This window comes from Thyridium curvatum (genome assembly GCF_004353045.1).
Source record: "Thyridium curvatum strain D216 chromosome Unknown NODE_69_length_225005_cov_99.022861, whole genome shotgun sequence".
NCBI classification, from domain to species: Eukaryota; Fungi; Ascomycota; class Sordariomycetes; order Thyridiales; family Thyridiaceae; genus Thyridium; species Thyridium curvatum.
This window is the reverse complement of record NW_022156824.1, coordinates 46,520-61,396: the sequence shown is the minus strand read 5'-3', so window position 1 is coordinate 61,396 and position 14,877 is coordinate 46,520. Positions and strand designations below refer to the sequence as shown.

Genomic DNA, 14,877 nt, shown 5'->3' with positions numbered 1-14,877 from the left:
TCAGACCAGGCTGGGTCCTCAGATGGAGACGATTTCGATAAGTTCAGGATACGTTACGATCGAAGCGGGATCGGCCGACAGGAAGAGGAAAGGAAGAGAGGGTAGGATTTCAAAATTGCCCCTGGTTCAGGGGGCTATAACAGCTGTGAAGGAAGTATAAAGCTGCGGGCAGTGAAGTACGCCAGAGCATGGACCGTGACAGCAAGCAGGAGCGCGCCTGGTGACTGTCCGGGGCGCACGGCAGAAGGGTATCGCAACAAGAATAATGGCAAATGCTAGGCAAGGAAACGATTGTAGGGGTTAGAAGATGGTGAAAAAGAACTGACGAGGTCGAGAAGAGGGAAACTTGGTCGAGGTGCAGTGCGCTTTCAGGGGGAAGGAGATTGGAAGTCTTGAAGAAGGGTGGGGGGAGAGGGGGGAGGGGCGTGTGTGCAACAACGGGTGGATGGAGAGATGGGAGATTTGCATGGGTTGGCAAGAATTCAATTGGGCTTCAAACCGTCGTGGATCGCTACAAGTAGGTAACTACAGCAGACCAAGAATTCCAACGTCGGGCAGGATAGTATAGTTACCTAGTTATTAGATTGGTAGGTTCAACAGAGTGGTGGTCGGTGCGCTCACGGCCCTCGGAGTCCAGCGAGAATAGAATACACATCAAAGACTGCGGTCTTTGGCCGACCTGATTCCGACGGGCGTGATGTGAACCCGGGAATCACCATTGAAGGCTTCTGGTTGTTATCCACCGCATCGTGAGAGGGTATGGATCGTTGCAAGTCTTGGTGGCATGGATCTACAAGTACTTGTATTGGGGCAAGGGGCCCTCCTGTCCGTGCTGCGACCCTTGCGCAACTTAGGTAGTTAACTACCGCCGCGACGGGCACGACAATGTCAAGGCCGATTCGATGAGGGATGAGGGATGAGGGATGAGGGACTCGACCGAGGGAGGAGCTATGCCCGGAGTTTATGCATGACGCACAGAGCACCCGCATATCATACCAGTTGAACGACCTTGGCTGGGTGCCACCGTGTATCGATGTCGATGTTGTCTCCAGCCTGCTCTCCCCTCTAACTACGGAGTACTTGTACCGGCAGAAGACGCACGCGTGAGAGGAAATAAATGCCAGTTCCAGACCAGCCAGGAGCCAGGCCAGGGTGGTGGTGGATGGGTAATACAAGTAAAATTGGGCAGAGGGCCATGCCCCCGACCAACTGGCGTGCTAAAACGTCCAGTCAACGCGCATGTTTAAGATTGAAGGATTGTCGTCGCCCTTTCTGGCGCGCCTCTTCAGATGGCTAGCGCCCTGGCCAGCCCCTCCCAGAGTCCCAGAGCGGACGCTATGCCTGCCGCTAGACACCCGCTTGGGCGGCGCTGGCCGCTAGTCTTAGACCCTTTTCCGCTGCCCCCCCGCGAGTAAAGTTTTAGTGGAGAGCTGCCAACGGTGGGCGGTGGGTGGTGGTGGACCACAAGCTCCTAGCTGGGCTGGATGGTGAGACCCTAGCTACGGTGGTAGCATTGTAACTACAAGATTTGTACAATAGAGGAGAAGGACAAAGCAGTAAAAGAGCTGACTGGTTCGTACGGCACTGGGGGTGAAACATTTCCCAATCCAGCAGTCCATCTGCTCCGTAAATGCGATGCAGGATTTGATGATGGGACCGGCACTGACAGAGTGCGTGCAGCTGCTTAATTTTCCGCCCTCTGCCGACATTGCCGTTAGGTATCATCAATCGTCGTGACCCCTTCGTCTCTCGCACCTATTGAGCCTCGAGTCCTCAGCGTCGTGTTCCAGATCTACCATTCCAATGACGGTCTTTGGCAGGGACCTAGTCCCCATGGCAAGTCTGGTACCTACCTCTCTGTGCAAGTGCAAGTATGAAGTGGATGTAGTACTTGTACATAAATTGAGCGTCTCTGTCAAGAAGCGGATTCTACTTGTAGGGTCCACTCGCTACAACCACCCCCCTCTCTCCCCTTTCCCCTTGTCACTAACACACCAGGAGCCCATAATATCGGGCCAATGTGCTCGACAGGCCTGTCGGTACCCAGACCAGATTGGGACGCCAATGACAGCATGCGCGATCATGCCAGCGCAGAAAGAGCCAACTCAGCAAGTGAGCAGGCCGGTCCTCTCCCCATCTTTGAACGAATACCGATGTCATCACGGGCAGCGATGCACGCAAGCCCTCAACCCAGCTGAGGTCCCGGGCCCTGCTCTCATGGACAAGCAAGCCATTGGCTGTGCCTTGCTCCCGACTCCCGAACCAGACCGACAACCCACCCCCTTCAATGAGTTGTCGTGGCGTTCAATGCGCAGCCAGACCGACGACAAATCAGAACCTCGATGCGCGGACAAGGGCAATGTGATGCGGACGGACGGTCAGCCCAAATACAAGTAGAGATAGATGGCCCAAGCGTTCGGGCTGGAACTCCAATTCATGCTTCTTTTTTCGTATCTACTCCTCGTCCCCACGACCTGAGACATGTATAATGTGAATCCACCTCGGACCTTTGCTTATGGACGTGATACATATGTTGTTCAATCGTTTCAAAATTTCCGGAGCGAAAAAGGGGGGGGGGGGGTATTATTGATCCCAGTGCCACAGAACGACGGATGGGGCACGAAATTGCCCGAGAGCGTTCGTGTAAGACGCTTTGCAGCTGCACAAGACTCGATCTTCATTATGTGCCGCTCGAGCGACTGCTGCTTGTGTGTCTGCATCTTGCATATGGAGCTGCAGCCCACGGAGATCAGGCACTCCCCTCCGTACATTACATTAGTACATACTTTAGTAGCCAACCCTCCCATGACTCCTGCAGCCACCCAGAAGCCGCATCTCTTCGCTTGACCTTTGCTACCTACTTCGAGGACTGTCTCTCGCGATACCTACCTCGAGGTAAACGTCGAAAAAAGGGCCAGGAACAATCAGAGTCCGAGACCCTTCGCACGTCCTCAGACCATACACGGCACACTTCCCGATCATCTGGTACACCAGCTCCACATTATAACATTTACCCGCTTGGAGGTGATTGACGACGGACGAGCAATCTCCCCCTCCTCCCCGTCCGAGTCGGGGCCGTGGCCATGAGTATGGGGAAGGGGGGCCCGTGTGTGTGTGTTTTTGATAACAGGCCGCACTCCCTCCCGCCCTTGATCCGTGTAAGTGCAAGGACCTTTTGATTTTATCGTATATTTTTGCCTCAGTAGTACCAAGGACTTTTTTTACTCTTTGCTTTTTCGCAACGGCCTCCCATCTCTTTTCCCCTTTGTAGAAAGGTTGCCACTATGGCAGCCGTCCAGTCTCGAAACGCCACTACGAAAGCACGAGCGTAGCAGTTTGACATGAACACAGCCCATTGGCAAAGGTCCCCCGGCAGCAAGAACCTGCCGTAAAGTCTCGTATTGACTATTGAACACACCTGTGCCACGCAAGAAACGCATGTAGCAGTGCTTCCCTCGCAAATCCCAACGCCATTAGGAAAACAACAGATCCAGTATCGCCCTACAACCTTTTTGGAACGAATACACATGGCTTGTCACGAGAACCAAGAACCCTTTCAGGCCTCGGTCTCGGTCTCGGTCTCGGTCTCCTCGGGGTTCGTATTCTCGTCGACGATCTGAACCTTCTTCTCGGCCTTTGCTGGTGTGTCCACGGCCTTCCCGGCCTCTTTCTTACCCACGCCTGCCTCCGCCTCCGCCTCTTCGAGCACCGCCGCCAGAGCCTCCTCCTCCTCCGCGTCCACAGCATCCACAGCAGACCCAGGGGCAGAGGAGGCCGCGGTAGGAGCGGGAGCGGGAGCAGCAGCAGGAGCGGGAGCGGGAGCGGGCGCCGCAGCCGCAGCCTTGGTCGACGTGCCCGGGCTCAGGCTCCAGTCGATCTCCCCCTCGGGCCCGTACCGCTTGACGAGCCACTCGTTGGCCGCGCGGAAGTGGCGGCAGGTGAAGAACCCGCGCGCCGCGCTCAGCGGGCTCGGGTGCACGCTCTTGAGCACGAGGTGCTTGGCCCCGTCGACCCTGGCGACCCTCTTGCCGGCGGGCGTGCCCCACGCCATGAAGACGACGCCGCGCTGCCGCCGCGCCGCGACGAGGTCGATGACGCGCTGCGTGAACTTCTCCCACCCGCGGTTGGCGTGCGAGTTGGCCTCGTGGGCCCGCACCGTGAGGCACGTGTTGAGCAGCAGGACGCCGCGCTCGGCCCAGGGCGTCAGCAGCCCGCCGCGGTTCGCCGGCGGCGTGAATCCCGGGTAGTCGTTCTTGAGGCACGTGTACATGTTCTTGAGCGAGGGCGGCGCCGGCGTCGGCGGCCGCACCGAGAACGCCAGCCCGTGGGCCTGGTTGTGGTTGTGGTAGGGGTCCTGGCCGAGGATGACGACCTTGACGTTGTGGAAGGGGGTGTGGCGGGACCTTTATTTGGGGGGAAGGTTATACGGTTAGTACCTCGAGAGCCAATTCTGCATGTGGTATCGTATCGAGACCATTGGGGGGGTTCAAGTTGCGTATGTGTGCATACCAGGAGTACACATCCTCCTTGGGAGGGAAGATCTTCTTGCCCGCGTTGGCCTCACGGTCGAGGAACCGCTTCAGTTCCAGGAACTCCTTGCTCGTGACCTCGTCCTTGAGGTGGGCCAGCCAGCTCTCGTCCAAGGTCTCAATCTCAAGCTTGAGCAGTCCCTTCTGCTCCGGAGTCAGCTTGGCTACCCATTTCGCCTTGTCAAACTTGGGCGCTGCAACTTCGGGCCCATTCTCGGAGCCTGCTGCCGCCCCAGCCTTGGCGGCCGTATGGACGACCTTGGGCTGGCCAAAGAAGGAGGTGATGCTGCCGTTGGGCTTGGACTTTTTGGCATCCGAGTCCGGGAAGTTGCCGCCAGCCTTGCGCTTGAACGAGGACATGGCCGCCGTCGAGGTCCCGGCAGGAGATGTGATGCTTGTGGGGTGTAGAGACAAAAGGACTCGGAGGAAAAAGAGGTTGCGGGAGGGCGGAGCGAGCAAGGGACGTCTGATGGGTTTGAGGAAATGAATCTTGAAGAGGCAATGTGGAATAATGGCACAAGAAGACTCAATCAGGATCAATTCTGTGAGTGATCCAGGCAAACAAACGGCGGCTGCTCAACCAAATTGTACAGAAAGGGTGCCACTACAATGGAGGAGGTCGTGTGTAGCAGTAGAAGGACGACTCTCAGCAAAAGCTCCTCTAAACGTCCGATTGAGGCCGACTCGCTAAATTAAACTCCTTTAGGGAGGAAAAGGGTGCGCGAAGTGCAATGGGTCTTACAGCTTCACGGGATAACGCGTTTCAAGACGCCCTTTTTAATAGGAGAAGGCGTGTATTTTCGCGTAGCAATTAAGCTGCAGTGGACCGGGGGGGGGGGGGGGGGGGGGGGGAGCCGTGTCCAGTGCTTGCTTCTTCTAGGTAAAAGTGGCGCCCTGCTGCCTCCAGGGCTGCGAATAGCGCCAACTTCCCCTCACCTCAGCTCGCTGGAGAGAAGATCCAAAGACTGGGAAAGAGGAGACCATGCAGGCACCAATGTCCTTCGAGGGCCAATTCGACTTGCCTTGGCCGCAACTGGTGTCCAGTTTATGAACAATGATCCCAATCGCTCTCAAAGGTCCTGCTACAGACGGAAGCGCCAACTGGAAGACGTCATGGGGGAGAAAGAGAGTTTGATGTTATCGAAAGCGGAGTACCCGACCTGAGCTGAGGTCCCGCACCAAGGGTGCTGGTCGAGGCTTGTGTCCTATGCCAAGGGCAATTGCATGGTTATCGGGTGCAATGTGGGTTGGGGAGAGATTGATTCATTTGTGCTGTTGGTACAGTTTGTCTACTCTAAGGATTTTCGTGCTCCTCTATCCGTGTTGAGTGAATGGTATCTGTGACCCCGTCCGTCCAGGACCAATGTTGGCCCAAATCCATGCGCTCGCTCTACAAGTAAAACAGTGGTATAACTCTCCGATAAACGCCAAGCCCATGCGAAAAGTAGATGCATACAGTACAAGGGAGAAGGGCCTTCTCCCTCAGTCTCGGTGTTCGTCACGCTCGGCATGCTTCTGCGCTGCCTTCTCGTTCACGTCCCGGAAGAGCCTCTTGCCCAGCTCGTAGGTGCTGATCATGATGGCGCAAGAGGGCGCAACCTTGAGGGTGCGCGGGATCCAGCCCCTGAACAGTCCTTGCATGCCCTCCGTCCGGAAGATATGCCAGAGCAGCCGGGCCATCCTCTGTTCTTCGGGAACCTTGGCCGGTGCCGCCTTCGCTTCGCCACTGACGGCGGCCTTCTGGGCAGAATCACGGAACACCTGGGTTCGCGTCTTGCCCACATCAAAGGGCGTAGTAGCGACGGCCGCAATGGCGCCCGACATGGCGCCCGCGGTGAAGCTGTCCACAAACGTATCGGTGTGGTTCTCGCGGCTCTGTGACATGCGTCTCGCCCGCCCTCGGCCGCTCCCCATATCTAGATGGGCGCCGTGATGTCTCTCGCGCGCATCCGTCAGCTTTCCGCGGATCGTCTCGTAGCCCCACCAGTACATGCCCGAAAAGGGCACATCTCTCCACAGGGTCAGATTCAAGCCTCGCCATAGCGATCGGTAACCGTTCAGTCCAACCATCTCTCGAATGCTGTGGAGGGTGTCAGCGACATGGCCTGCCGCAGAAGAGCCGTGCGACGCCTGGAGTCTCGTCCGGAAAAGCTCGATCGGGCTGACCGCAGCAGCAGCAAGGACTCTGGCCACAGAGCCTGCCACGAGCGGGGCATACAGGTCGTTGCAAGTCTTCGCGATCGGGCTCAGATGGTTGAAACGAAGCCATTCGTAGCCGGTGAAGTAGATGATGTTGCCAGGAATGGCCATGAGGAGGGTGGGAGAGAGCCCTCTCCAGAGCGTGGTGACGCCCTCATTCCGAGCAATCTTTCTGAGCCCGTCCAGCGTTGAGCTGTATGTCCTCTGCTGCGTTTGTTCAACCGCGCAGTCAATCCCTCCGACTGGGGCGTGGATCCCCCCCAATCTCGTGCCAGCGATGCAAACCTCGGCAGTATTGTTCATAAAAAAGACCTCTCGGCAGCATTCAGTGACCCCAAGATTGGCCGGTCGAAAGGAGGGCGCCGAGGCGGCGATCTTCTGTAAATCGGCAGGCAGCTTCTGGAAGTCGGTAGCCGTTTGCCTGACCCCTTGCGCTTGCCATCGGACGCGCACAACATCTAGAGGTGTCACTGTAGTCCGCATTAGCTGTTATGTCCGACCGGGCTCGGGGCATGTATAAAATAAAATGGATGCCATACTGAGAAATCCGGTCAGGAAACTACCCGTGGTGGCAGAGAGCATCTTTTGCACGGCAGTGATCTCGACAGGGCCGCTCCCCGCCGGGCCGGCATCGCTTGACGTCACATTTCGGATCTCGACTGAATCATCGTGGGCGACGTCGTGGCGGCGATCGCCTCTGGATGACTGTAAGGTAGGCATGACGCCTATGGTGACATAATGCCGAATGCGCGCAAGTCCGAGGCAAAAGACCGAAGAGGGGATGGTTCTCGGAGATGAAGCCGCAATGATAAGCCTCGGGACTGATTTGGTTTAAAAAAAAATTAGGGAAAAAGGTCGTAGAGTGTCACAGATGAGGGCTTGCAAGGCAAAAGGCAAGATCTGCCCTTGTGCCAGCCTCTGACTGTTGGCAATGGAATCCTTCAAGGTTGGTGGTAATGGACGAAGTCGGAGCTCTCAAGGTGCGTCAGGGACGAAAAAGATATCGGCGAGAGATCGGGGCTCCACTGCCACTCCAGCAGCAGCAAAGGCGCGCCCCAATGGCAAAATTATGAGCAAGATTTTGTGGGACCTACAGGCATTCAAGCCGTCAAAAGCCGTCATCATTCGTTTTGCAGTTGCAGGGAGCTCCCGATACATGACGGTGACTCCACAAGGCCATGAACCGAATTAGTGACAGCTTCAACCATCATTGACTGTACGTACATTTCGGTGCTGATACTGGAATAAAACAAAAAGGCACAGCAAATACGCCCTTGAAACCTGATAATATTGCTCTAGCAATGATGGCTGATCAAGTGATACAATCCCTGGCAATTCAGTGCTCTTCATTCATTCAATGCGGAACTGACACTTAGAAGGCTCTGGCTAATATTTGTCAGCGTGACGCGTAGGGGAACTGTATTGGCGTTAGGTACCTCTTTTAGCCTCCCCATATCAGTCATTCGGTGGATAAGGTACCTAACTACATATCAAGCAAGGTTCATGATAACATACTCTGGAGATTTATGAAGAGAGATGTCCTCATAGTACCTTACTCGGCTCCCATCATTGGAATGGATTGGTTCTGAGCTTGTCCTCATTCTACGTCGAATTTCCTCAGAAGGGGATCAGAGACAAATCATAGTCTCGGACTTAGTGGTATCTACGGGGCCGGGGATGCATCACCGCCGTTGACTCTCACCTCTTTCACCGTTGTCAACTAGCCGCATGTCATGGACCAGTCAAAAGACATAAGCTCCGAGCTCGAGTCCTTCAGGGAGCAATGGCGGGCAGAGGTCAGGGCCAAGAAGCCCACCGGCACTGCGGGTCAGGCCCAGCCGGCTCAGCCCGGACCCTCATCATCCACACCGGCGGTACCTGCCCGCTCGCACCACCGGACGTCAGCTCCGCCCAGGCACCTCGTTGCGAGCCATCAGAAGCCCGTGGCGAAGGAACACGACGACGATGATTTCCAGGCTCAGAGCTACGACCTACCCAGTGAGGACACCGGTCCTGCTCGCCCCTCGGCCGCCGCTGTGGTTGAGGAACCCGTGACAGCGCTCGAGCATTATGAGAAAGCCGTGGAGAGGGAAACCCAGGGGAGCCTCGGGGACAGCTTGCAGTTGTACCGCAAAGCATTTAGAGTGAGTGAAGATACCACACTAGTAGGCTGTCGGACCCCTTTTACTGACGTCCTTCTCAGATGGATCCTGCAGTAGACAAGAAATACAAGAACAAGCACTTTCCAGCACCGCCCAAGCCGGCTGCACAATCCAGCCATGAAGGCCAGCCAAGCACAGCGCAAGCTGCTAGTACAACTGCACCAGGTGCAACAGCAGCCAATCCCTTGGACGCGCAGCCGCCGACGATGAAGGAGCTCATCGCCAGCTTCCAGGGCCTGTCCATCGAGCCCGCTGTCCCCGAGGTGGAGGGCATGCCGCAGCCCCCCTGCCCGATCGCAGACCTCCCGCAAGAGATCCTCGTCCACATCATGCACGACGTGGCCGTCGCCGACGTCGCCGACTTTGTCCGCCTGGCCCAGGTCTGCAAGCGCCTGGCCTACCTCGTCACCACCGAGGACCAGATCTGGCGCTCCGTCTGCCTCGAGTCCGACTTTGGCTTCCCTGCCATGCACCGCACCTGGCAAAAGAGCATCTCATGGGGACCCGCGGACGACGACGACGACTGCGACGAAGAAGAAGAAGAAGAACTCGACCCGGAGAACGGCGATGACGACGCCGCCACCGCCGCCGCCACCATCTTCCTCACCCCCGAGGCCCGCGCCGCCGCCAGCCGCGCCGCCGCCCTCGCCACCACGGCGTCCCTCCTGCGCGGGCCCCGCTACCGCTCCTCCTGGCAGCGCATGTTCCGCCAGCGGCCCCGCGTCCGCTTCAACGGCTGCTACATCTCGACCGTCAACTACATCCGCTCGGGCCAGGCCTCGGCCTCCCAGGTCACCTGGAACAGCCCCGTCCACATCGTCACCTACTTCCGCTACCTGCGCCTGCTGCGCGACGGCACGGCCATCAGCCTGCTCACCACCGCCGAGCCCCAGGACGTCGTGCACCACCTCGCGCGCGACGCCCTCGCCCTCCACGCGGGTCCCGGTGCCGGCGCCGCGGGTGCCGGCTCGCATCTCCCGTCCGCCGTCATGCAGCACGCGCTCCGGGGCCGGTGGCGTCTCGGCTCCGTCGACGCCGCGGCCGCGGCGTCGGCGTCGGCGGGCGACAAGGGCGACGACCCGGAGGCGGACCTGGTGGTCGAGACCGAAGGCGTGGGCAAGTATCTGTACCGCCTGGAGCTGGCGCTGCGGAGCGCCGGGCGGGCCGGCGGCGGCACGCGCAACAACAAGCTCGTGTGGAGGGGGTTCTACAGCTACAACCGGCTGACGGACGACTGGGCCGAGTTTGGGCTCAAGAACGACAAGCCATTCTTCTTCAGCCGTGTCAAGAGCTACGGACGTGGGGACTGAAATGGAGAGGACCGGACCATTGGGGAGTTCAGACAATCACTGACCGATTCGAGAGAAGAGAGAAGAGTGCCTCCTCTTGCGAGACCATAGGTAGCATTTCGCCACACAGACTCATTAGAGATAACAGCTCGGAGGACCCCATGCGTCTTTTAGACCGAGTCCTTCCAGTATCGCTGCCGAAGAAGAGGAGACTTGGAGATAGAAGGAATTTGCACATACTGTGTATGGTATTATTGCTAATGACTGGACCTTAACAAAGAAAAGGGACTATCCTCCCCGTTGAATCCGATTGCCTTCTTCGACAAATGTGATGAACGACCGTGTGTTGGTACATTTCAAAGCAAAACAATCCCTTTCCCAAACGCTGGGTGATAAAACGCCTGCCTGTACCTGTACTGCGTGTAAGTTGATGTCTCCCATGCCGAAAAGATGCAAACGCGGCCCGCCAGACGTCTCCGTGAGTTCTCCTATGCCAACTCGCTCGACACGAAATCAGCCCTCTATGTTGTTTCGTACAATTACACCTCCCCGTCCGCTGCACATCACACCCTACCCCACGTAGTCGTTTCAGTAAATCGGATCATCCAGCCCTCAGATGACTCCCAGCCAGCTCTAGTGGCTGTGGTCATGTCCATGGCCGTGGCCTTCATGGCCAGCGCTCTGCGTGGAGTGGCTGCTCGTGGGCCGTGGAGATCCGTTGGGGGAGCAGCACTTCTGGGCGGCGCAGTCATCGACGCACTCGAGCAGGCAGCTCGCGCCGCACTCAGACGAGGGCCCGAAGGTGCCGTCCATGTTGCTGTGCACCACTGCGTCCTCCTGATGGTCGTGCGCGCGGTCGAGACAGAACTCGGGCTGGATGGTGGCACTGTGGATGCCATAGGCGTGCAGACACTTACGTGCGCGCTTGGCCAAGTCCATGTAGCGCTCGCCGTTCTCAGCCGAGATGGGGAAGGCGACCTGGATGTGCAAAGAAGCGACAATCTTGGTGTCGGAGAGCTGCCAGATGTGGACATGATGGCAGCTAACGACTCCTTCGAGATCCTGGATGTCTTCCTTGATATGGTTCACGTCGATATGGTCAGGAGTTGCCTGGAGCAGAATCTTGCTTGTTGCCTTGGTCAGGGGCAGGGCAGATTTGAGGATGATGAGAGTGATGAACAGGGAGACAAGCGGGTCGGTGTAGAACTTTCCAGGGATGTCGGTCTTCCAGATGACCAAAGCTGTAATGATAACACCGATGTTGCCGAGGGCATCGCCAATGACGTGGAGGACCATAGCGTTCATGCCCATATCACCATGGCTATGACCGTGACCCTTGGCTGCCTTCTGGGGGTCGTTGTGATGGTGTCGGTTATGCGTCGTGGAACCCCGTCGGGCTCGTCGCGAGACAGAGCGATGCCGGCTGTGGCTGTGGCTTTGACCGGAGTGACCCTGACCCTCGTGGCCGGCGACAAGACCATTGCTGGTCTCATCTCCCTTCAGAAGCGGCGTGTGCTCGCCGACATCATCGGCGACAGCAGTCTCGTCCAGGCTGTCTTCAGCGCTGGTCTCCTCGTCAAACTCCTGAGGTCGGCTCACAGCGATGATATCATTGCGGAAGCTGGCGGGATGGATGCTCATATCATCGATGCTGGTGAGCTTCTTCCGTTGGCTGTTAGCGCGGCGTCTCTGACGGCCTACAGAGCGCGCCGAGGCCCGGCTATCGGATCGCGAAGCGTTGCGCGTGTTGTCCGTCGACACGAACGAGATGTGGCGGTTTGACTCGGTGTCCGGTGCATTCTGGTATTGCGCCACAACGGCCTCGGGCAGCAAGTCTGCTATCCTTGCCTCCTCATCAGCGGGGTTGCTGGTCGAGCTCCTGCCTTCCTCGGCGGCTGTAATCTCGTCGCCGTGTGCATGCTCGTGATCGTGATCGTGATCGTGCTCGTCGTGTGCATGACCGTCTCCTGGGCCATGCGAATGGCCATGCCCTCCCAAGACCCAGAATCCGACCAGATTTGAAGCCAGACCGAAGGAACCGACAATAAGGATCAGCTCCGGGTTTGTGATTTCGGGTGGCTCGATGAAGCGAGTGATAGCCTCGAGGATGATAGAAACGCAAAGAGCAATCAGAAAGACAGCATTGAAGAATGCCCCGAGAATCTCAGCTCGAAGCCACTGCGGACCACAAATTAGAATTCAATCTACACAAGGCGGCTTTTGATCTTAGGCGGGGATGACTTACGCCGTAGGAATACTTGTCTGTGGTGTCCTTGCGAGCCAGCTTCACTGCCCACAAACCGACTGCAAGGGAGATGATGTCGTTCAGCTGTGCGCGTGAAAACATATGTCAGCCGATCGAAGCTCATAGCTGCGAACTGGGGTTCTGCGACGACAAACCGGCGGGGAAAGCTTACCATATGGAAGGCATCTGCCTGCAGGGCCAGGGAGCCAACCAGGAATCCAGATATCAACTCTACCAGGAAGAAGACGGTGTCGATGGCGATCATAACGCTGATGCGCGTTGTCTTGGACCAACCCATGGCTGCAAATCTGATGGAGCTCTGGAGCTCCGACCCGACTGCTGGACTGACCGGAGAGAGAGTGAGAGAGAAAACGGAGGTTCACCGTAGCAACACGACACCCAAGGACCAAGCTGGTGCCGGCCTGGCTCCTATTTTGTATGAGGTGACGCTGGACCGGAGACGCGCTGGTGCTCGGCACAATGGTGGTGCGGTTGTGCGCTGTGTGGCGTTCAGAAAAGAGCTGGAGCCCCTGTTTGTCCCTTATCGGAGCGCTTGTGACGTGCGGGCAGGGGTTCGGGTTGATTGTGATAAGCGGCAAATTCCATCAGCTCGCATGGAGCCTGTGGCTGCAGGTGAGGTCGCACCAGTGAACAGGGAAATACGAGACTGGGCTTTGGAAGGCTTGATGCAGAAAGGGAGGAAGAATTGTTGAAAGGAAAGCGATCGAAAGGAGAATCAGACGGTAAGAGTCGTGTCTAAAGTAAAGGAATGTACCTACCTAGGTAGTGAGGGGAAAGTTGTCGCCTTTCTCAACCCTTGAGAGCTACCTAGGTAGCATTTGGCGCGGTACTTCGCCAGAGCATTCTTCAGCTTAGCTCTCCAAGAAAGAGAGGCTAGACTAGGCACACCTCTAGCTCCGAACATCGCTCCGAGTCCTACTTGTACTAATAAGGGGGGCAAATCAGGTATGGCGACCAAGTGATGGTCAGATTAGTTGACGGACTGCTAACAGAAGTACTTGACTATCCATCAAGCCCATCGGATTTAGGTAGTGGGATAGCCCTTCTGAGTTCGAGGGCAAGGATGTGACAAGGATATTGATTGTTAAGATCGAGGTAGCTCCTGATGAACTTCCGTCAACTATTCAGACACCCACTTGGGCGACATCCCAACACACCAAACCAGCACGACTAACAACCAGTGGAGACCGGCAATGGGGTCTTTTGTTAGCGCTTGCTGGCATGGCCCGCTCCCTTTGGATGTGTGGACAATACCAAGGTAAGGTAGGTGTGGCCTCCAACAACATCATCACCCATCAATCAGCTAGGGACCTGTCAGCCTTACCAGTCGCCAAGACTAGCAAACGCATAACTATATGGATATGTCAAAGCAGGAGAACAGACAGGATAGAGAACAAATAGGCTGGGATGCTCCGCCTTTTATATCTTTGCTCTTCGGACTGAGTGCAGTGGTTCTGGTCCGTTCTGTCACACTGTCAAAAAGAAGGCCATCAAGGTGTCATCGGCGTGATCACCAAGGTTCTCACGACTTGCCCCATGAGGAAGCCCTGAAAACAGCGCAGGGAAGCAGAATTTGCTAGGGCTCAGTCTAGTGAACCGCTAGAATTTCCATCAGTCGTTCATTTTTCCGTCAAAGGAACTGCTGGAACGCGGCTGATGTCCATCCTTTTGCATCTAGGCACATTGCAGACTGCAGAGACAAGTGTGTCGACAGTCAGCACAGCAATCCCCTTTCTGTCCATCCATCTCGGCACCCGAGCAATTAATAGATTCACATGGTTGCCTCTTTCACCCTGGGAGTCCCAGAAAGCTGGACTCCATTGGCCAACTGACCCATACTGCCACATATCACACTTCCTGAGAACATGTTTCATGTTTTGTTTATCGTGAATTATTGAACTGCACATGCTGTCGGTGGCAAGACAATCAAGCCTAGCTAGTCGGACATGTACTGATGTACATTCAGCATTGGGGCCTTGAGACAGACGACAGACAGCCTTCCCGCTGAAGCTCCACGATGCCAAGATGGGCGTCGTCCTCTTTGATGCTGGATCCTCTGATGCTACGCCAAGCTATGACGGCTTTGGGCCTATCCTGCCTTGGATTTCGAACGGGATTGCCTCTCTTGATGGGGGGATGCGAATAGTGTAGTGCTGCATATCGCTGATCCCCTTGATTGGTTTTTGACGCCGACGCCGACGCCACACAGCTCCAGGGGTTGGTTGCATATCTGGCCCCGGGTGGATCGATTATGGATGTTCGACTGGGCCAGCAGACCAAGTTGATCTATTTCGAGTGGTCTAAGCAAGTGTCGATGCCCGTGCTATAAAGTAATAACCGAGCCGAGACCTGAATACCCAGAGCTGAGGCGTTGTTCTCGATACTTCGTTTATCCGCCGGGGCAGCAACTTGGTGGGCCGTTCGGCACGGTT

The 14,877-nt window shown here is 56.6% G+C and overlaps 4 protein-coding genes across 4 annotated transcripts; 1 reads left to right on the top strand and 3 right to left on the bottom strand.

Annotated features, from left to right (window-relative positions):
• Nucleotides 1-3,556: 3,556 nt before the first annotated feature.
• E0L32_009477 (uncharacterized protein) lies at nt 3,557-4,889 on the bottom strand (the record flags this gene model as incomplete). The annotated part of the gene is made up of 2 exons (XM_031144447.1): nt 3,557-4,403; nt 4,510-4,889. The coding sequence occupies 2 exons, from the start codon at nt 4,887-4,889 to the stop codon at nt 3,557-3,559; spliced, it is 1,227 nt and encodes a 408-aa protein (XP_030990996.1).
• Nucleotides 4,890-6,011: 1,122 nt separating this feature from the next.
• On the bottom strand, nt 6,012-7,448 carry E0L32_009476 (uncharacterized protein; the record flags this gene model as incomplete). The annotated part of the gene is made up of 2 exons (XM_031144446.1): nt 6,012-7,198; nt 7,268-7,448. 2 exons carry the CDS (start codon nt 7,446-7,448, stop codon nt 6,012-6,014), a joined length of 1,368 nt encoding a protein of 455 aa, XP_030990995.1.
• Nucleotides 7,449-8,461: 1,013 nt separating this feature from the next.
• On the top strand, nt 8,462-10,200 carry E0L32_009475 (uncharacterized protein; the record flags this gene model as incomplete). The annotated part of the gene is made up of 2 exons (XM_031144445.1): nt 8,462-8,872; nt 8,932-10,200. The coding sequence occupies 2 exons, from the start codon at nt 8,462-8,464 to the stop codon at nt 10,198-10,200; spliced, it is 1,680 nt and encodes a 559-aa protein (XP_030990994.1).
• A 612-nt stretch (nt 10,201-10,812) lies between these two features.
• E0L32_009474 (uncharacterized protein) lies at nt 10,813-12,722 on the bottom strand (the record flags this gene model as incomplete). The annotated part of the gene is made up of 3 exons (XM_031144442.1): nt 10,813-12,357; nt 12,425-12,508; nt 12,597-12,722. The coding sequence occupies 3 exons, from the start codon at nt 12,720-12,722 to the stop codon at nt 10,813-10,815; spliced, it is 1,755 nt and encodes a 584-aa protein (XP_030990993.1).
• Between the last annotated feature and the right edge of the window lie 2,155 nt (nt 12,723-14,877).